Source organism: Nicotiana sylvestris, chromosome 8 (assembly GCF_000393655.2).
Source record: "Nicotiana sylvestris chromosome 8, ASM39365v2, whole genome shotgun sequence".
Lineage (NCBI taxonomy): Eukaryota > Viridiplantae > Streptophyta > Magnoliopsida > Solanales > Solanaceae > Nicotiana > Nicotiana sylvestris.
The window spans coordinates 80697962-80722279 of record NC_091064.1 but is presented as its reverse complement, the minus strand read 5'-3'; the positions used below and the strand labels follow the sequence as shown (position 1 = coordinate 80722279).

The 24318-nt window shown below is 39.9% G+C and overlaps 1 protein-coding gene across 1 annotated transcript; it reads left to right on the top strand.

The window, feature by feature from the left end:
* Positions 1-3050: 3050 nt before the first annotated feature.
* LOC138874438 (uncharacterized) lies at positions 3051-4259 on the top strand. Its single transcript, XM_070152857.1, has one exon. The coding sequence runs from the start codon at positions 3051-3053 to the stop codon at positions 4257-4259; it is 1209 nt and encodes a 402-aa protein (XP_070008958.1).
* The last annotated feature ends 20059 nt before the right edge of the window (positions 4260-24318 follow it).

The following is a 24318-nucleotide window of genomic DNA, read 5'->3' as shown; positions in this document are numbered from 1 at the left end:
TAATATATTTGAACAAATAAAAGGAAAAGAATTGGATCTAAGCATAGACAAAATATTAGAAGTACCAACAATAAAGAATTGGTTTAAAAGACAGAAAGAAGAATACTATGTAGTAAGCCAAAGAGAACATATAATAGATTGTAAATACATCAAAGGTAAAGCACAAATACCAATTTTAAATAAAAGACTACTAAATAAAGAAATACAAGATATAAAAGCAAAAAATCCAATAAAATATGTACACTTAGGAGGAACGGAGATCCTAATAAAAGCATGTTTTAGGGAAGGAATAGATACCCCTATAGAAATATACTTGGCAGATGATAGAATTGTACAACCTATAGAAAAGAGTATAATAAGTGCCGTAAGAGGTAACTTAATATACCAAAAATTTAAATTTATAGTAAGTGCCAACTATTCAGTAGCAATAGATGATAAAAATATAGATAAATCATTAGTGCTATACTGGAAAATGTCTGGAATAGAATTAGCACCAGGAAGTAAAATATTCACAGCAAGATGTAAAAATCTATATGTCTTAACAACAAAACATAAGATAACAGCTAAAAATAAAATAAATAAAATAAAAATAGAAAATCCATTCGAAAGAATAGTATCAGTTATAGACAACAATGATTACAGTTATACGGAAATGGACATGGAAGAAGATTTAGAAATAGTAAAAGAAAGATTAAGCACGTCAAAACGAACAAATAATGAAATGCCAGAAACGTCATCAAGAATAAGTACATCAAGAAGTACATCAAGAAAGAATAAATTATATAACTCCACAAAAATTAATAGAACAAAAAATAGAAGAAATAAACCCACACCATTATTATATAACAGGAATAATGGACCAAAGAAAATATTTAATATTAATAAATACAGGGCAGGAAGAGAATTATGTTATAAGAGAATTAATACCAGAACAAGAGATAGTGACAATAGAACAGCAAAATTCAGAACTACCAAAAGCGTTAAGAAAAAACGAAGAAACAACTGAAAAAAGAATTAATTATTGGAGGAATACCAATATTAATAAATTTTAAAATATATCAAGGCGATAAAAACATTACACTAGGAATAAAATGGTTAGAAAAAGTCAAACCATATAAATTAGAAGATAGACAATTAACGATAAGTTATGAAAATAAGAAAATAATAATAAAAAGAACTTTGATATAATGCCAAAGATATACATACTTGCCAAGATAATAGTAGAAGGATATTATAATAGATACTATACACCTATGATGGATACAGGAGCAGAAGCTAACATGTGTAGACATAATTGTTTACCAGAAAGTAAATGAGAAAAGCTAAAAAACCTCATAGTAGTAACAGGATTCAATAATGAGGGAAGTATGATAACATACAAAGCAAGAAATATAAAGATACAAATATGGGATAAAATATTAACCATAGAAGAAATATATAGTTATGAATTCACAAATAAAGATATATTATTAGGAATGCCATTTTTAGATAAATTATACCCACATATAATAACAAAAACACATTGGTGGTTTACTACCCCGTGTAAACAAAAATTAGGAGCAAAAAGAGTAAATAATAAAGTAAGAAAAACAACACCCTGGATTAAAGGAAGTGAAAAGATTACCCAAAAATTAGAAAATGTAATACAAAGCAACCATAATATAGAGATAATCATTTTCTCAATAAATAAAATAAAACTACTGCAAGATAAATTAGAATTACTATATAATGATAATCCACTCCAAGGATGGGAAAAACATAAAACAAAAATAAAGATTGAACTAATAGATGAAAATAGCATAGTAACACAAAAACCTTTAAAATACAACTTTAATGATTAAACAGAATTTAAAATGCATATAAAGGAATTATTAGACAATAAGTACATACAAGAAAGTAATAGTAAACATACTAGCCCGTCATTTATAGTAAATAAGCATAGTGAACAAAAACGAGGAAAAAGTCGTATGGTTATAGATTATAGAAATTTAAATGCAAAAACAAAAACATATAATTATCCGATACCAAATAAAATACTAAAAATCAGACAATACAAGGATATAACTATTTCAGTAAGTTTGATTGTAAATCAGGATTTTACCATTTAAAACTAGAAGACGAATCTAAGAAGTTAACAGCATTCAAAGTACCACAAGGATTTTATGAATGGAATGTATTACCATTTGGATATAAAAATGCACCAGGTAGATATCAATATTTTATGGATAACTACTTTAACCAATTAGAAAATTGTATAATATATATAGATGATATACTGTTATATTCTAGAACAGAGAACGAACATATAAAACTACTAGAAAAATTCATACACATTGTAGAAATATCAGGAATAAGTTTAAGTAAAAAGAAAGCAGAAGTAATGAAAAATCAAATAGAATTTTTAGGTATACAAATAGACAAAAACGGAATAAAAATGCAAACCCATATAGTACAAAAAATAATTAACTTAAATGAAACACTTGATACAAAAAAGAAGTTACAATCATTTTTAGGATTGGTTAACCAAGTAAGAGAATATATTCCTAAATTAGCAGAAAACTTAAAACCATTACAGAGAAAATTAAAAAAGGATATAGAATATCATTTTGACGAAAAGGATAAAATACATATACAGAAGATAAAAAATATGTGTAAAAAATTACCAAAACTATATTTCCCAGATGAAAAGAAAAAGTTCACATATATTGTAGAAACTGATTCTAGTGATCACAGCTATGGAGGAGTTCTAAAATATAAATATGATAATGAAAATATTGAACACCATTGTAGATATTATTCAGGATCATACACGGAACCACAAATTAAATGGGAGATAAATAGGAAAGAACTATTTGGATTATATAAATGTTTGTTAGCATTTGAGCCATATATTGTTTATAACAAGTTTATTGTAAGAACAGATAATACACAAGTAAAATGGTGGATAACACGGAAAGTACAAGATTCAGTAACTACAAAGGAAATACGAAGACTTGTATTGAATATACAAAATTTTACATTTACAATTGAAGTAATACGAACTGACAAGAATGTTATTGCAGATTACTTATCAAGACAAAAGTACTCAAACTGATGAGAATCAAGAATCGAAAGATATATTTGCAATCCTTACTACCCTATCATTACAGATGGATAGTATGGGCAAAAGATTACAACAGCTAGAAAGTCAGCAGCATGACTATAAAAATGCGGAGCTAAGTCGATCGGAAGACTTAAAAATTCCAGAATTAGAAGGAGACGTTGGGAAACTCCAAAAAACCCATGACAAAGTTTGTTTACCTACAGCTGCAGGCACAAGCAAACAGGTGAATAAGAAGCTACATACCAATGTAAATTTAAACAACGTATTTGATAAGCCATTTACATCAAAAAAGCCAAAAGAAGCAATAGCTATAACCCCACAAACTACAACCTATGCTAATAGCCTACACCACAACAAAAAGGTATATAACTATATTACTCAAACATATATTGAGAATATATATAAAATTCAGACATTTCTAAACCTAAACCCCAGATCAACTAGTACTACAGATCCAACACAAGATTATATAACCCAAAAACTACAGGGATATAATAGGCTTATAGCCCAGCCAAAAACAAAAGCAAACCTAGTAAAAACATGTTACAACTACGGACTACTTAGCACAGTATATACCCATGACGGAGAAGAAATAATTGGAATACCAGAGCTATACAAAGCATTTGTCACCTTCAAGAGAATTACAAAAGGCAACCTATTCTTCATCAAATTCTATACAGCACCAGCGGAAATACTATATGATGAAATAAAACCCATAATACAGGTGATAAAGATAGGACTAACACGAGATATGATAATACCGGAAGAGATAGAGAAACAACCGGAGATACAGAAAATGGAGATACCAAGTTTCTATGCCAATAAAAGAATAATTGGTATAGCAACTATTATTCAAGAACTAGCTAACAATTATCTACAAGGAAATGCTATCTGGAGCTACTATTCCAGAGACCAGTTGATGATATATGCCAACTCGAAGGAACTACGACAAGGAGATATGGATGAAGTCCAGAAATGGATTTTATCATTATTAAAACCAGAAATGCAACCAACTACCAGAGCATTGAAAAAAGAATTTATTTCAAACGAGTTATTAACAAGATACTGCAAACTAGTAGGACACAAATATCCAGACCACATATGTTCAAAGTGCAACGGAGATGATAACTATGTACCAGAAGTCCAACTAGAATGAAGGTATCAACAAGAAGACAAAAGAAGAAGACAGCTACTGGAAACATATAATGTAAAGTAAATAGTACTAGTCGCATTCATGAACAGTAAAGGTCGTTCATGAATAGTAAGAGTCATAAAGTAAATAGTATATGTCATAATCATGAACAGTAAAGGTCGTTCATGAATAGTAAGAGTCATGTAAAAAAGTCGTAAAGTAAATAGTATATGTCATAATCATGAACAGTAAAGGTCGTTCATGAATAGTAGGAGTCATTTGTAAACAGTAGGAGTCGTTTTAATTTTCTTTATATAGAATGTAAATCCGAGGAAGGAAGGTCATCCTCAGACATCCTCATACTCACCTTCTCTCTCTTATCTTCTCTCTTGTAAGAAATATCTGAGTTATTTACAAGTATCTAAAACAACTATGGAGCATTCAAACGAGTTACAAAACCAGGTAAGTTTATTTATAATCATGTTTAACTAAACTCTTATATTCCTTATAATCTCTTAAATATCATAATTGTTTATCATGTTATAGTACTGTTATAAAGAACATCTTGAGAAAGTTTGCCTGTCTAATAATGCTGAGAGTAGTTAAGCCCAGACTATGCCATCCTAAAGTGGAAACCAGTAGGCAAGGAAGCCGTTTAGGGGAGTACACAGAGTTGAGGCGCTGTTAGGGTAAATGATTGAAGCATGAAAAACATGGTAGTGACCAGAAAAGATTGTTCAGTATAACTTATTAAAATATGATAAACTCTATGATAAACAAAGAGGTTAGAGGGAATATGTTTAGTAAACACATGATAAGGATAAATAGTAAATCTAAATGAACAACCACACGTATTTATTAGAAGAAAATATTGACTACAAAATACTTATGTTATATATCTTTAAGAGACTTAATAACGATGTTAAAAGAAAAATTTACGATATTTTAGTTACTTTTGAAATAATATATGTAATGGAACAAGCATTTACGGAACTAATTGTATCACATGAAATAGATATATTAGATCTATATGAACTAGATTTATATTCAGACTAATGATCACATATCAAGTTAATAAAATCTGTTTATAAATGAAACATAACACTTTTCATTATATAAGATTCTATAATACCCAGAAATGGAAACTTCTTAAAAACCTCAGTAACATAAATAGAAAAATAGATTGTGTTAAATACAATATTAAAACCTGCAAAGATATTATTAGATATAATAAATTACGTAATAAAGCTTTATTAACTATAGAAAATGAAATTGAATTTTATGAAGATAAACTTGAAAGTTATCAACACAGTGTTTAACACAATCTATTTTTCTATTTATGTTACTGAGGGTTTTAAGAAGTTTCCATTTCTGGGTGTTATAGAATCTTATATAATGAAAAGTGTTATGTTTCATTTATAAACAGATTTTATTAACTTGATATGTGATCATTAATCTGAATATAAATCTAGTTCATATAGATCTAATATATCTATTTCTTGTGATACAATTAGTTCTGTAAATGCTTGTTCCATTACATATATTATTTCAAAAGTAACTAAAATATCATAAATTTTTCTTTTAACATCGTTATTAAGTCTGTTAAAGATATATAATATAAGTATTTTGTAGTCAATATTTTCTTCTAATAAATACGTGTGGTTGTTCATTCAGATTTACTATTTATCCTTATCATGTGTTTACTAAACATATTCCCTCTAACCTCTTTGTTTATCATAGAGTTTATCATATTTTAATAAGTTATACTGAACAATCTTTTCTGGTCACTACCATGTTTTTCATGCTTCAATCATTTACCCTAACAGCGCCTCAACTCTGTGTACTCCCCTAAACGGCTTCCTTGCCTACTGGTTTGTAGGTTTTAATATTGTGTTTAACACAATCTATTTTTCTATTTATGTTACTTAGGTTTTTAAGAAGTTTCCATCTCTAGGTGTTATAGAATCTTATGTAATGAAAAGTGTTATGTTTCATTTATAAACAGATTTTATTAACTTGATATGTGATCATTAATCTGAATATAAATCTAATTCATATAGATCTAATATACATGTAAACTTGTACCAAATAATTGAAGAATATCTTTTGTCAAATCATCTCGAGCTCCAGGAGAAGTTTGACACCTCCGCGAAAACAATTTCACTGCCGGAAACGTCCACAAGACTCGGGGACTGGCATCAACAATTCAATGCCCGAATGACCTCAGGGTAAGGATCTCCAAAATCATAAGCCCTCAGATAAGGCAATGCGGAAATTGCTAAACATCTCCAACGTCAAGAGTACCTTGAATACTCAGGGACTGGCATCAAAATCTCATAAGAAAAACGCATGGCCTCAGGGTCGGAATTCCCAAAATCGTAAGCCCTCGACGAGGCAATTCAATGTTTGCAAAAAAATGTCTCCTAAATCAATAAACTCTCGACAACTTGGAGACTGCCATCAAGTGCCACCTCCATCGATTTATCAAAACCCGAGGTCGTAAGACCCCGAGCAGGCAAACTCGGTCTCTTAAGACCTAAGCAGGGCAGCAACCATATCTGTAAGACCTCAAGCAAGGCATGAATAATACTTCTACCAAGTATCCAAAACTGTAAGACCTCAACGACATGTAAAACTTGTAAGACCTCACTAAAGGCATAGACCCGATCCCAAAGTTTCAGCTATATATCGAACTTGTAAGACCCCTAAAAGGCATACCCTCGATATATATGCCGAAACTACTTCACTCAAGACTCAAAGGCTCCGGCCAAACACAAGTGAATCTGGTCACACGGCTGTACCAGCCGAACTAACGCAACTCGGGGACGCTCGACCGTCGCTACAATGCGTAAGCGCTATTGTTGCCATCCCACACAAGCCTTCAAATTACTCCGAATCTACTTCGGAAAGAACTAGTTAAAAATGCTATCCTCGACATAGGCAAATAAGCTTCGACCATGTCAGCTACAAATAATAGGCATTGAGCTACTTAGCCTAAGAGCCAAACCTCCTGATATGCTCGAACATCGTCGCAAGTTGCTCGAAATCGAGGTTCTTGCCGAACCAATGATAAATCAGGCAAAAACTACTTCAAAAGTCCTTGACAAGAGGAAAATAAAGCCTACATAAAAGGTTGCATCGACCAAGTGCGTAAGAGCCATAGTCGCTAGCCTAATGAGCCTTAGGGCCACATACACAAAAGGTCGCTACGAGCAATCGCGTAAGAGCCACTGTTGCCAACCTGAAATCTGAAAACTTAAGGATCAAAATGAGCTCGAGTCGTAACCCGATTTAGAGACTGGACCCAAAATAGTTAACTATATATGCCTAAGGGTAAAGCGTAAGAGCCATTATCGCCAGCTTACATAAAAATGTCGCTTCGACCGAAAATGTAAGAGCCATTGTTGCTAGCTTACATTAAAAGGTCGCTTTGACCCAAAGTGTAAGATCCATTGTTGCCAACTTACATTAAAAGGTCGATTCGACCCAAAGCGTAAGAGCCACTATCGCCAGCCTAAAATTCGGCCATTCGAACGTCAAATAAGCTCGAGTCGATTCCCAAATCGGGGACTGAGCCCAAAGCAAGTGGCCTAAGTATGCCTAAGAGCGAAATTACGTAGTAGCCTACGAGCAAGTCCAATGAGTCCCGGGGCCACATCACTACTCTGAGGGTTCCTACCAACGCAAAAACCAGCTTGCCTGGTCAACATCAAGAGAGAAAAAGATACGAAAGGAGTAAATCCACAAGGTTTTCTTTTATATACATGCAAGAAGCGCAATTTCCGTCTACAGACATGCTTAGAAAATGCTACATACAGATGGCAAAAGCTATGCCCCCCGGGTGCTATGGCCTGCCGGCCTCATCTTTGCTTTCTACGTCATCGGGAAAAAGCAACAGAGTATGACACTCATCCGCCCTTTCTAGCGCCAATTACCCCAATAGGGAGAAGCCCCTAGCACAGATCTCCTTGAGGGTCTTTCATCGAAACTTGCAGCGAGCATATTCTTGAATCCTCCCTTCACGGTCAAGGGTTCTTCTCATCTCGGTGAGCATCGATAACATCCTGTAAATAGATCACCATCTCCTGGTCAGCCTTAGTACGGCTCGTTGCAGCTTCTGCCTGGGCATCAACAATCTCAGCCCGTCCTTTGAAAGCTTGGATTCGAGTTTCGCAATCATTTCCATCTAAACCAAAGCATTATCACAATCTAAGAGAAATTGAGCTTCAAAAGCAGGAACTTTAGCTAGGGCGTCCTTACCCTCTAAAGCCTGAGCCTCTGCCCAAATATTCAGCCCATCATGCTCATGCATGGCCCGACCTACTTTATCTCGGACGCACGCGAGAGACCAATAGGCGGAATGCACGCTCGCTCGGGATAGTAAAATACCTGCTCCTTCAGGTGGTTCTCGTAATTCAAGCTCCGTACCACCTCATACTGCAAATGTACCAACTCGCCTTCTTTTTCATCACAAAGGAGCCTAAGGGATCTCTCCTCATCTAGAGCTTTTTGTAGCCTAGTTTCACAACGAAGCAGCCCAGACTTAAGCTTATCGAACGCCTGCAAAAGAAGGCCAATAAGGAAGAAAAGGCGCGAAGCTCGAAAGACCTATGCCGAAACTCACCACAAAGTGAAGCTGTTGGGCTTCCTGGAAGGCCGAGCGCACACCTGCCAATCCAGCCCTTTCGGCCCTGAAAGAGCCTAGCCCGGTCGAAGCACGGTCGCTCGGTGTATGCAACCCCGGGTTTCTAATATCTCCCAAAATGCTATCGACGGAAAAAGAAGGTGATAGCAATGGAGAAACCCTCTTTCTAGAACTGGGAGCCGCAGACATGACAGGCTTGGATGATGCTTCTGTTTCGAATGAGGGTCAATTCAGCCATTAGAATCCAATGTGACTCAACTATCTTTTCACACACCAGCAGTTCCAAATTTTGACTAACTCTTTAGATTTCTAGAAATTTTGGTAGAGTTTCCCCTGCAATTGGGCCTATCCACCTATAAGAGAATCCCAGAACCAGTACTAATAGCATAACTATAACACAACAATGTAACACTACATGGAAGCAACACTGGATACAACGCCATGAACATTACATTACCAAACAAGAGTATCCTTAACATAAGCTATACAAGTGAAACATAATTCATATTAGGTAAACTCTTAACATTTTCATAGAACACAACTTCATATATACATAGTTATTCAAAAAATTAGGGTACTTCTTCTTCATTTCTTCCTCGACCTCCCAAGTGGAATATTCGACCTATTGGTTTCGCAATAACACTTTTTCGGAGGCAATCACTCTATTTCTCAGATTCCAGACTATCCTAACAATAACGACAATCAAAATATCTTCATAAGTAAATTCCTCATTAACCTCAATAGTCTCAACCAGAACAATAAGCGATAGGTCTCCAAACACCTTCTTCAACATGGATACATGAAACACTAGGTGCACTAAAGAGATCTTTAGAGGTAGTACAAGCTTGTAAGCTACTTGACCAATCCTCTGAATGAGTCTGTACGGTCCAACATACCTCGGACTCAATTTACCTTTGTTCCCAAACCGCGTTATACCATTCATGGGGGAAAATTTCAAAAATACCCAATCATCCTCTTTGAACTCCAAATCCCTGCGACGCACATGCGAATTGGACTTATGGCGACTCTAAGTAGTTTTTAACTATTCCTTAATGATCTCAACCTTCTTCATAGCCTGATGCACGAGGTCTGGTCCTATCAAATCTGCTTCCCCAATCTTAAACCACAAAATGGGAGATCTACATCTTCTACAATATAGATACTCAAACGGTTCCATCTGAATGCTATCATGGTAATTGTTATTGTAGACAAATTGTATGAGCGGAAAATGATAATCCCAGCTACACCTGAATTCAAGAACACAAGTGCGCAACATATCTTCGAGCGTCTGAATGGTCAGCTCTGCCTGCTCGTTGGTATGTGGATGAAATAATGTACTAAGATTTACCTGAGTACCAAAGCCTTGCTGAAATTTATTCCAAAAGTGAATTGTGAACTCTGCCCCTCGATCTTAGATAATAGAGTTTGGAGTGCCATGCAACCTGATTATTTCCTTGATATACAAATAGGCATATTGTTCTGCTGTGTCGGTAGCCTTAATAGGTAAGAAGTGTGATGATTTCGTGAGTCGATCGTCAATCACTCAAATTGAATCAAACTTGCGAGAAGTGTGAGGTAGTCGCTCCACAAAGTCCGTATTGATCATCTCCCATTTCCACATAGGAATTTCTATGTTATGTGCCAACACACTGAGCCTTTGGTGTTCGTCTTTCATCTGATAAGAATTTGGGCATCTTTCCATAAAGTCCGCTACTTTCCTCTTCATATCATTCCACCAGTAAACTTCCTTAACATCAAGATACATCTTTTTAGAGCCCAGGTGCATGGAATACCTAGAAGTGTGAGCCTCGGTCATGATTCTTTTCCAGAGACATCTACATTAGGAACACATAATCACCCTAGGTACCATAGTGTAACATCATCCATCCCAAGAGAAAAAGACATTGTCGCATATTTATGAATCCCGTCATTCAACTCTACCAACAATGGGTCGTTGTATTTCTTGTCCTTGACATCCATAACAAGTGATGATTTAGCCCTATTTTGCACAATTAGCCCTCCTTCATTAGAGTCTGCAAGACGAACTTCCAAAGTAGCTAAATGATGAACTTCCTTAGCCAACAACCTTTGATACACCTTTAAGTGAGACAAACTACCCATAGATTTTTGGCTAAGAGCATCCGCCACAACATAGCCTTCCTCGGATGATATAGAATATCGATGTCGTAGTCCATGAGTATCTCAAGCTATATTCTATACCTCCAATTCAATTCTTTCTATTTGAAAATATATTGAAGGCTCTTATGGTCCATAAATATATCCAGATGGACCCCATAAAAATAATGACGCCAAATCTTCAATGCAAACGCCACCGCCGCAAATTCTAAGTCATGTGTTGGATAGTTCTTCTCGTGATTTTTGAGTTGCCTAGAATCATTAGCAATTACCTTGCCTTGATGCATCACTACAGACCCACGTCCAATCCTTGAAGCACCATAATATACTATAAAGCCATATATACCATCTAGTAAGGTCAATACCGGTGATGTGGTTAATCTTGATTTCAACTCCTGGAAGCTATTTTCACAAGCATCTTACCATTGCAACTTAACCGCCTTCTGCGTCAATTTAGTCAATGGAGAGGCAAGAGTAGAGAAACCCTCCATGAACTTCCTATAACACCCAACTAAGCCCATGAAACTGCGAATCTCTGTTGGAGTTATAGGCCTAGGCCAATTCATCACAGCTACCATCTTCTGAGGATCAAGCTTAATTCCTTCTCTTGAGACGACATAGCCCAATAATGTGACAGATTACAGGCAAAATTCGCACTTTAAAAACTTTGCATACAACTTATGCTAATACAGAGTCTGCAAAACTGCACTGAGATGATCGACATGATCTTCTCGACTACGTGAATACAAAAGAATATCGTCAATGAACACTATCACGAAGGAGTCGATGAAAGGCTTGAAGACTCGATTCATAAGATCAATGAGAGTTGTCGGGGCAGTTGTTAGCCAAAAATACATCATCAGAAATTCAAAGCACCTATATCGGGTTCTTAAAGTTGTTTTCAGAATATCATTCTCCCTTCTCTTCAAATGGTGATACTCCGACCTTAAGTCAATCTTGGAGAATTACTTAGCATCCTACAATTAATCATAAAGGTCATCTATCCTTGGTAGTGGGTACTTATTATTGATCGTGACGTTGTTGAGCTTCAGATAGTCAATACACATTTTTAGTGACCTATCCTACTTCCTTACAAAGAGAATCGGTGCGCCCCAAGGCGACACAATCAGTCGAATGAAACCCTTCTCTAACAAGTCATTCAACTGCTCATTTAGTTCCTTCAATTCTTACAGTGCAATTCTGTGAGGTGGGATAAATATAGGTTGTGTGCCTTGCATCACATCGATTCCAAAATCAACCTCCTTGTCTTATGGGATCCCAGGGAGCTCATCAGGAAAGTCCTCCGAAAATTCCTTCACCACTGATAGAGACTCAAGTATAGATGCCTTAGCATCGGTGTCCATAACCCAGACCAAATTGTAAATACATCCTTTGGTTGATTATCTTCAAGGAATTAAGGTAAGAAATAAACCTACCCTTCGACATCACATCATCCCGCTTCCATTCAATAATCGACACATTTGGAAATTCAAACCTAACGATTCTGGTTCGGCAATCAAGCTTAGCAAAACATGAATGAAGCCAGTCCATTCCCGTTATTACATCAAAATCAACCATCCTCAATTCAATAGATCAACCATGGTGTCCCAACCATGCACCGTGACAACATAGCCTGTATAAACCCGCACAACCATAATACACTCACCAACCAAAGTAGATACAGAGAACGACACATGGAGCTACTTCGGTTCTATCCCAAATTTCATAGAAACATAAGTAGTGACATATGACAGTGGAACCGAGATCAATAAGGTCATATGCATTATGATATTAGACAGTTAATATACTTGTGACAACATCTGGAGAAGCCTCTAAACTCTAGCGTCCCGTCATAGCATAGAAACGGTTGGGTCCTCCCGAACTCTGTTTACCACCCCTAGTTGCACCATGCCCTGTGGGTGCTAGAGTGCCTCGAGCTCGAGGAGGGGTTGCAGATGAAGTAGTTGTAGAACTGGATTCCTATGTCGGTCCCTTGCCAACACTCGTAGCATGTGGTCTGGTCCATGAAGCAAGCCCCTAAATGCATCTTTCCACACCTAGGGCATATGGGCCTCAATTGCCGCCGGATTCTCCCACCAGGTCAACCCCGCTGGTAGGATCCCCAGTCGCCCTGACTGGGCATGAAATGACTCCACTATTGCTGAATGGGCCTGGATGGCTATGCACTAACCAAAGACTGAGAAAAGGACTGTGATGGACCTGAAGACACTCATGTGAATGCTAACCTACAACCACTACCACTGGAAGAACCACAAAGGTTTCTCACAGACTGGGCCTTAATGTTGGCCTCTCGATCTATTATATTCTTCAATTTGCAGGTCTCTCTAGCTTGAGAAAATGACACTATCTTCCTATAGTTCATATCAGAATTCAAGGTAGTTGTAGCGGCCTCAATAATAACAAAGGGGCCCTGCACAAAACGACACACTCTTGCTTCCATAGTGAGCAACATGTAGATGGTATACTTGGACAGGCACATGAATCTCATGTGGTACTCACATACACTCATGCTACCTTGTTTCAGGCTCTCGAACTTAGCAGCACATGCCTCCTTAGGTACCAAACTCACCCTACCTTGCTGGAGGGCTCCCCTCCTCACGAGACTCCTCCCACATATCAAACTAAGAATAGGCCACCTCTTTTGGAGCACACATAACTCAAAGGGTCTTATGCATCTCATCAATAATGTCATGGGGTTCCTCTTCAAGATTAGTGCATGTGAACACTGGAGGATCCAGGTAAAGAAACTCGTTCACCCTAAAACTAGCGGAATCCCCTGGTTGACTAGAAGAAGTAGGTGCAACATTCCATGTCTGGGCCTGGGAAGTCACTATGTAAGCCAATATCTATATGGCTCCCCTAAGGTCCCCATCAGCAACACCGAGACCGAAAGCCGCAGCTGGAGGTGGAATAGTTGCACCCTCAGTAGGAGTAGGGATTGGTGCAGTCTGAGTATGAGTATTAGAATCAGGTGGTGTAGTAGCTGGGGGGATATCCTTACCCTTCGGATACTCACCCGTATTATCAGGTACAAAATCATTTGCCACTCCTACGGTTGCATTGGCTCCTTGGCCAATTCTTTCTTTCTTCCTATGATCCATCTACTTAAAATAAGAGCAATGCACTAGTTAGAGCTGGAACAATCTTACAATCAGCTCTATCGCACGATCTTGAACATCAAATAAGGGTGACATTCCTAAATGCCCAAGTAGCCTCCTAATTATAGATGTAGTCAACAACACAATGATAAGAACGAATCTACTAGACACAACTCTGAGACATCCTAGGACACTTTAAATCTTCGGCTCTGATACCAAGATTGTCATTCCTCGACCTCGGGGAGCATGATCGGCGCTCAACCGAGATACTCCAGTCAAGCAAGCCTGTACAATGCATTCTACCCAAAGTCACCAGTGAATAAAGATAAGATATACTTCATTAATTAGACAATGAGAGGTCATGTAAACAACACTAGTTCATTACCATTAGTTATATCATCTATAAGCCTCAAAATACATACACTTTCATAGTTTGAAGTGGAGCATGTGATACAAACACAACACCTTTAGTTTAACTTTCCCAAAACAAAGATACAACCCACACTATGTCAACAGATTCTCTAATGAATACAATAGAGTGGTATGATGGTGTCGGCATCAAGGCTCCGGCTATACCTCCAAAACACTATACATAGAGGGCGTAAGATACAAGACCCTAAAATGAAGTAAGGCTCAACAAGTAAGTTGAGGAGAGGGTGTACTGCTATCACCGATCAAAGCCACCTACTGTGGAACCACCTATATCAATCAAAGATGCAGTGCCTTTGGCAAAAGGGGACGTTAGTACATATGGGATAGTACTAGTATAAAAAACTAAACACCCTCTCAATAGAACGAGTAATAGTAAAATGAGAACGAAACATGGAATCTATGGAAACCTTAAACAATACTAAAGTGTCAAGTTAAGAGAAAGGCAAGTTTCTAGTAAATTTCAATATTTTTAAGTTGGGAGATCTTTAGTACCAATAGACTACCGTGCTTTTAGCATGGAGTCCGATCTTAGCCCGATCGGCTAAGTCATCTCACCCCGAGACATCCAATCATAACACCACCATGTGTGCGACATGGCGTCCGATCTCAGCCTGATCGACTAAGTCGTCTTACCACGATGCCGACATCACATCACATCCCACTAGAAATCATCTCATCCCATGTAAGGGAAAATATATTAACACATCAATCTCATCCCATATAAGGGGAAACAGTCTCATCATATCAGTGCGGGGATTTACGCCTCAATCACTCCTACACTGCCAGGTGTAGTTTCGAGGTTAGGTTATTTCGACGTACCCTTCCTTAGTGGCTAAATGATACTCCCGAAAATTTATTATTTAGATGATTTTCAACTTATTTAATAATCTTTCACACATCTTTCCATTTCATTCGCACTAATGGCCACAAGCGTAATATCATTCTTGACACGTCGGCCATATTTCATATTTCACACTCACCCTTATAACTTTAAAGTGTTACCATTGCTCGTCAACAACAGGAGGATTTCAAATCAAGACATTAAGTGTATATATGTGAGCAATAAGAGTCTTAAAAAAATTTAGTTTCTCTTCCACAATTAGGCATACTAACTTGCAATTGAAACATGACATTTAAATCACAATGCCTTTAATACATTGGTAACACAAAATTACATTCTCAAATGAAATCATGATCTTATGGGAACATTTGGAACTTATTTTGAGTTCATACGTTGTATACGGTGAAATCGCAGGGTCCAATTTCTCATTATCAAAGCACCTCAGAAGACCATCTCGAAATCTCGAGGCTACAAGGTTATGATCGAGTCTCCTCCCTCGCGGTTCTTCAATACTCGATCTTAGGATAATGTTGACCACGGCCACGGTAGAGGCAGGGAGTTCTCAAGGCACGTTGTTAGGACTGACAGAGCCTAGAGATCTACTCTAAGACCCAAGTCAGGGTGTCATCTAGTTTTCACATCTCTGTACCTTTGTAATTAATGCTTGTTATAGTATGGTTATATTTCCCTCCAATATAAAGGGGATCCTTGGGAGTTCCCAAGGCACGTTGCTCTCTAACATATTCTCTTGATATTATTGCTTTCATTTATCACCTTCATATTTGTTCATCATTTATTGCTTATCATTGGCCATAAAGGGTCTCCATTGATTTATCCTCAATTGTTAGTAATATTTCGATTCCCCTCGATAGCTCACAGTCGAGCTCCGGAATTGACCTCGAGACCCCAAATCAGCAAGCTCAAGGCCCCGATAATTGACTCATCGGTTTTCTTATCACTTCGCTCCTCGCTCTTATCTCGTTTCCTAACTTCACACATAGCATCAACTGCTTAACAAACTAGCATAAAAATAGATCACGTATTTTTAGAGTCCCATAAACAAATTTAATTGTTATTACCACTTTCATAGTAAACAGTTTGGTGCCCACCGTGGGGGTAAAAATAATAGTGATTATTTTCTTGCTGGTTTCGTCACATAACGCAAGTTATCTTTCTTGTTTTTTTCTTGTGCAAGATCTTCGATTTCAGGCCATAATGTCTAATTCGGTAAATGGAGATGAAAACAAAAATCTTGAGGACCACAGGGAAAACGGTGTGGCTATTCCAGGTGTTGGTGTGCCACCACAAAACCCTGGGAATGCACACCGGAGCTAGTCGGCATGGATGCGGACTCACGCGACGCCCAGCACATCGACATAAGATCCCACACTGACAGGAGCGTTCACCAAGGGGATAAAAAAGAAGCACAAAAAACCCCAACTAGGATCGAGTAATAACGAGTAATAACGAGTCGATGGCCAATCCTGTCATCGCAAAAATGCGCGAGGACCTCACCAAAAGGATCGAATCAGGAGAGAAAATGATAGAAGCCAACGATAAGAATGTCATGACCTACAACTCCAGGGTGGACCAAATTCCGGGCGCCCCCCCGATCTTGAAAGGTGTGGATTCGAAGAAGTTCATACAAAGGTCGTTCCCCGAGGAAGTGGCCCCGAAACCCATTCCAAAGATGTTCAGAATGCCAGAACTCCGAAAATACCACGGGACCTCAGAACCCAATGAGCATGTTACTGCTTACACTTGCACATTAAAAGGGAAACAATATGAAAGATGATAAGATCGAGTCCGTCTTACTAAAGAAGTTCGAGGTAACACTCTCGAAGGGGGCCATGATGTGGTATCACAACCTAGCTCCTAACTCCATAGACTCGTTTGCCATGCTAGTGGACTCCTTCATATGAGCGCATGCCGGTTCCATCAAAGTAGCAACGAGGAAATCTGACGTATTCAAGATTAAGCAAAGGGAGAACCAGATGCTGCAAGAATTCGTATCTCGCTTCCAAGTGGAACGGATGGAACTACCGCCAGTATCCGATGACTGGGCAGTGTAGGCTTTCACTCAAGGTCTGAATGAACGAAGCTTGGTGGCTTCAAAACAGTTGAAACAGAATTTGATTGAGTATCCCGCTGTGATCGGAATACAACTTCAACGTCGATGTATAGGACATTGTATTCGCCATCAATAAAATCAGAGACACCAGGTGGGCTTGGCCTGTACAATCAGATCCTTCACAAAGGAATCATAACTTAGTATGTAAATTTCATAACACGCACGACCACAGGACCGAGGATTGCCATCAACTCCGAGAAGAAAAATCTCGAATACTTAACAAAGGTAACCTTCGAGAGTTCCTCAGTGACCGATCAAAAAATTAGTTCCGTGAAAGAGAGGCGGCCAAGAAGAAAGAAACAAATGAGCCATAACATTTCATCCACATGATCTTGGGAGGTGTCGATACCCCGCAGGAACCTGTGATGAGAAGGAACCCATGAGGATGCCCTCACATTCAGCGAAGAGGACACCGAGACCTTGTATGAATCTCACAATGGCGCACTGGTAATCTCTTTCCTTGTAAATTCTTTTTAAATAAAACGTGTACTCGTTGATCCAGGTAGCTCGGTCAAAATTATTAAGTGGAGGGTGATAGAGCAGCTCGGACTGCTTGACCATATCGTGCCCGCCACTCGATTCCTCATCGGATTCCTCAAGGCAAGTGAAAAAACAAAAGGAGAAATCACCCTCCCAGTCACCGTGGCCGGCACAACCTATAATGCTAAATTCCATGTCATTGAATGAGACATGAGGTACAATGGCTTATTAGGATGGCCGTGGATACACTGCATGAGAGCAGTACCGTCCACTCTTCACTAAATAATTAAATTCCCGACAAAGGATGGAATTAAAACCGTCTACGGGGAACAACATGCGGCAAGGGAAATGTTTGCGGTGCATGACGTGGCACCAGCACTAATACCTCCACCCGCAATAGAGCCGAAGGGTAATCGAGCCACACCTTCAATTAAGCCCGATTAAACGCAGTAAATGACTGTACCACATCCTTATCTTAAGTAATTAGGACATATCGGTATTCGAAACATCGCCGACACATTCCACACTAAGGTATAACCATCTCCATTTTCATTTCATATTTCATACTAACCTTTATGCAGGAGCCCAACCGAAGCAGTCAAAGCGCTGACCCAGCTCAAAGACCTTAAGGTTTTTAAGCATCCGTTGCACTCTTTTCCTTTGACTGGGTTTTATCCCGAAGAGGGTTTTACCGGCAAGGTTTTTAATAAGGCAATACATATATGGTACCAAAGGAAGATCCAACAAGTGTTCAAGGTTTCTTTTGCAACCAACCCCTAACACTAAGGGGCATCCCCCGGAGGGTCATACACTCAGAAAAGATAAGAAACGCCAAATGGGATCCCAATAGTAAAAGGATGTACAGGGCCAAACGGTCGAAAGAGCCGTGTCTTTATAGCCAGACCCCCGGCGGTGAAAACATGTACACTTGTACCAAATAATTGAAGAATATCTTTCGTCAAAGCATCTCGCACTCCAAAAGAAGCTCGGCACCTCCGCAAAAATGACTTCTCCGCGGAAAATGTATCGAATACTTGGGGACTGGCATCAACAATTCAACACCTAAATGACCTTCGGGTCAGAACTGCAAAATCATAAGCCCTCAGATGAAGCAACAAGAAAATTGCGATACATCTCTAATGCCTAAAGTACCTCGAATACTCAGGGACTGGCGTCAAAATCAAAGGACGCATGACCTTAGGTTCGGTATTTACAAAATCATAAGCCCTCGACGAGGCAATACAAAGTTTGCAAATAATGGCTCCCGAATCTAGAAACTCGTGATGACTCAGGGACTACCGTCAAGCGCCACCTCCATCATCTTGTCAAATCCCGAGGCCATAAGTCCCCGGGCGGGCAGACTTGGTCTCGTAAGACTTGCATAAGGTAGCAACTATATCTGTAAGACCTCAAGCAAGGCATGAACAATACTTGTACCTAGTATCTAAAACTATAAGATCTCAACATCAAGTAAAATCCGTAAGACCTCAAGCAAGGCCTGAACAATACTTGTACCAAGTATAAAAAATTGCAAGACCTCAACGGCATGTAAAACTTGTAAAACCTCACTAAAGGCCCTATGATATAGATGCCGAAACTACTACACTCGGGACTCAAAGGCTCCATCCGAACACAAGTGACTCCGGTCACTTGAATATCGCTACAAAATCAGAGGCCTTCAATTACTCCGAATCTACTTCGGAAACAACCTGTTAAATAGGAAAATGAGCTTCGACCATGTCAGCTCCTAAACATCAGCTTTGAGATACTCAGCCTCCGAGCCAAACCTCCTGAGGTGCTCGATCATCCACATATAATGACTCACAATCAAGGTTTTATATTAAGCCAGCAAAGAGTCAGGCAAACACTATCTTTCCTTATCGAGGGAGAAATAAAGCCAACATAAATAGTCGCATCAACCAAGCACGTAAGAGCAATTGTCGCCAGTGTAATGAGCCCTAGGGCCATATACATAAAAAGCTGCATTGGCCCAAGGCGTAAGAGCCACTGTCGCCAGCCTGAAACCTAAAAAGTTGAGGGTAAAAATGAGCTTGAGTCGTAACTCGCTTCGGATACTAGACTTAAAACAGTTAATCAAACATGCCTAAAGGTAAAGGCGTAAGAGCCGTTGTCGCTAGCCTAATGAGGCCCAAGGCCATAAACATAAAAGGCCTCATCAGGCCAAGGCATAAGAGCCATTATTACTAGTCCACATACAGGTCGCATCGACCAAGAGCTTAAGAGCCATTGTCGCCAGCCCACATACATATAAAAGGCTGCATCGGCCCACTTAGTAAGAGCCATTGTCATGAGCCCACATACAAGTCACATCGACCAAGAGCGTAAGAGCCATTGTCGCCATCCCACATACACTAAAAGGTCCCATCGACCCAAAAGCGTAAGAGCCACTATCGCCAGCCTAAATTTCGGCCACTTAAAGGTCAAATAAGCTCAAGTCGATGCCTGATTTGGGGACTGAGCCCGAAACGAGTGGCCTACATATGCCTAAAAGCGAAAGTACGTAAGATCCTACAGGCTAGTCTACAGAAAAAGATATGAAAGAAATAATGCCGCAAGGTTTTCTATCATACACATATGCAAAAAATGCAATCTCTATCTACAAACATGCTACAAAAGAGCTACATATAGATGACAAAATCTATGCACCCCCCCTCGGTGGGGGGGGGGGGGACTACGGCCTGCCGGCCTCATCTTCACTTTCTTCGGCCTCGTGCAAAAGCAACTGAGCATCATGCTCGTCCGCCCTTGCTAGCGCCAATTCCTTCGAGAGGGCGAAGCCACTAGCGTAGATTTCCTCGAGGGTATTTCTTCGAGACTTTTTAATGAGCATATTCTTCAATACTACTTTTGCGGTCGAGAATCCTTCTCAGCTCAGCTAGAGCATCGACAACAGCATTTGAATAGATCGCCGTCTTCTAGTCAGCCTTAGTCCGGCTCATTACAGCTTCATCCTGGGCATCGATGACTTCCACTCTGACCTTCGAAAGCTCAGACTCGAGTTTTGCAATCATTTATGTCTGAATCGAAGCATTATCACAAGCCAAGTGAAGTTGAGCTTCAACGGCAGCAACTTCAGCCAGGGCGTCTTTCCCATCTAAAGACTGAGCCTCCACCCGAGCTTTTAACTTGTCATACTCACACCTAGATTGGCCAACTTTATCTTGAAGGCTCTCTAGGGACTCCATCTTTTTTTGCAACTGAAATAAACTAAGCGTTAGCCTCAGGAACCAAAGGTGAAATGCATGCTCACCCAGGACAGAAATTTACATACTCTTTTAGGTGGTTCTCGTAATTCAAGCTCCGGCCCACCTCACATTGGAAGTGTACCAGCTCGACTTCCTTTTCATCACAAAGGATCCTAAGGAATCTCTCCTCATCCAGAGCTTTCCGTAGCCTGGCTTCGCAACAAAGCAGCCTGGACTTAAGCTTGTCAAACGCCTGCAAAAGAAAACACAATAAGGAAGGGAAGGCGCTAAGCTCGAAAGACCTGTGCCGAAGCTCACCACAAAGTGAAACCGATGGGCTTCCTTGAAGGCCGAGCGCACACCTACCAATCCAATTCCTTCAGTCCTAAAAGAGTCGACTCTGGTCAAAGCACGGTCGCTAGGTGTATTCAACCCCGGTTTTCTAGTATCTTTCAAAGTACTATCGATGGAAAAAGAAGGCGAAAGCAATGGAGAAACCCTCTTTTCAAAACAAGGAACCGTGGACACGGCAAGCCTGTACGATGCTTCCATGCCCCGGTCTCGCTTATTGTTGTCGTTCTTCAGCCCAAGAGTTGGCAACCCTTCCCCCTTCCCAAAGGAGCATAGCCTCGCCTCGAAAGGCTCTTCAATGCCTACAACTGCAAGCTTAATACGCATAAAGGGAAAATGCCTCTCCAAATGAAGGAAGGGAGGGGAAAGTATAAAACAACACTCACCATGACGTTTCGCTTCCCATCTGCCATGGGACAGAGCTCGCCACCTGTGCTCATCACAGGTCGAGTGGGTTGCCAACTCTCGGACCCAATCCAGCAAATCAAAAACGTCACCCGGCACCCATGAAACCACTGCGGGAAAAGAAAACAAGGCACGACTACGAAACCAGGCTTTCGCCATAGACAGAACTGAGAAGGCGCAAAATGCACCACTTATGTGTATAGTTCCATTCCTTAGGGAATGGAATAAGCTCCACGAGGATAATGTCCGCGGTCCGCACCTGGACGAAGCGACTCATACACCCTCGGTCTCCGTCTTCCTCATTATCAACAACGAAGGGCGTGGTCGATCGACACCGCAAGGTCATTAGACCTCGATGGTGTAAGGGCCGGTACAGCCTGATAAAATGACTAAGAGTAAAATCAAGCCCCGCCTTCTCCGTGAAAAATCTCACCATCAATACTGTTCGCCAAAATGACGGAAGGATTTGTACCAAGGTAACCCGATACTCTAAGCAGAAGTCAAGCACAACCCTATCAAGGGGCCTAGTGTGAAAGGATATGTATACATATTCAAGAATCCATCGGTATGATCCCTGATGCCCTCACCCAGGGGAAGTATCTATAACACTACCTTTTCCCCCATCCTCAATCCTTTCTCACTAACCCAATATGTTCTTCTTCTATTGAAGAAGCAACCTTCAAGGAATACTGTCGTTGGTCTCGAATGCCGGAGGCGGAGCCATGCCCTCTCTGCTGGGCAGACCCCGATGCAGCATCCATGATTATGGCAACTACTTAAAATGGTGGTATCTCTAAAAAGCAAAAACATCTTTGTATATATATGGTAGAAATGTCAACGATCTACCTGCCTCAAAGCCGATTAATACCACCTTCGCCAGTCCTGAGGTGGTACCCGATCTCAAGGACCTCCATCTAAATGAGGATAGGATTTATAAGGCAAACAACATCATCACCAATCTTGAGGTGGTACCCGACCTAGAGGATCTCCGCCAAACAGAAGTTAAGCTTTGAGGAGCCAACGGTATTCTCGCCAGTCCCGAGGTGGTAGCCGACCTCGAGGATCTCTATCAAAAGAAAGTTAAGCTCTAAGGAGCCTACAACATTCTCACTAGTCCCGAGGTGGTACCCAACCTCGAGGACCTCTATCAAAAGAAAGTTAAGCTCTGAGGAGCCAACACCATTCTTGCCAGTCCCGAGGTGGTACCAAACCTCGACGACCCCCATCAAAGAAAAGATAGGCTCCAGGAAGCCAACAACATCACCAGTCTTGAGGTAGTGCCCGACCTCGAGGACCTTCATCAGAACAAGGCTAGGCTAAAGGAATCCAATAACGCCTTCGCCAGCACCGAGGTGGTACCGACATCGAGGACCTCCATAAAAAAAAGTTAGGTTCTGGAAGGCCAACAACATCATCGCTAGTTCTGAGGTGGTACTTGACCTCTAAGACCTCCATCAAAGGGAAGGTTAGGCTCCAAGTAGCCAATGACTTCATTACGACACCCTATGTGGTAACCGACCTCGGGTATTGTTGTCAAAAGGGAATCACGCTCTAAGGAAATAAGCATTTAAACTCCACTCGTACGGGCTTGGCCCCGGGGTACCATCTGAGATCAGACAAACCCTATTTCAAGATCTATCTACGATGCCTTAAGGATATTTACACTAAGTTCAAAGCAAGTTTTCAGATGTTCCGGACTAGTACGAACCTCCACTCGGGGACTACCCTCGAAAAACCAAAGACAGTCCCTGTCCGCGGGCCTCCGAGCAAATTTCTTCTCAAATCTTACCACAAAGCCTAAGTGACAAATCACAGTTTCAAGGCTCGAAGAGTCACTTTCATTCTACTTGAAATAAAGGTCCCGACGACCCGAGTTTATCGGCCATATCCAAGGTCGGTCCAAGGAACGACAGCGGACTCCAGGAGAAGCCATACTAATCAACCAAAATCAGGAAAAAATACTCACACCTGGGCTCGATATTGGCACCGACCGGTAATGTCATATATTCAGAATCTCCATAAACGTGGATAGAAGAGAATATAGCAAGCATCAAAGAAAAAGTTGGGGAAACGTCTTTATATTCATAAACATTTGGTTACAACAGCCCGTGAGGATCCTTACATATGATTACAAAAGCCCATAAGGGGTCCATACACACAAACAAAGAAGCAAGAAGGTTTACATGTAGTAAAAGCCTAGAACCTAGTCTACTCTCAGAGGTTCATCTTCGGTAGCAGTATCTCCGAGCACCACCTCCTCGAGCATGCTTCCTTTATGGAGATACCTTTGACCACCACCTATTCTAGGTTCCCATATCAATCCCACAAAAAAAATAT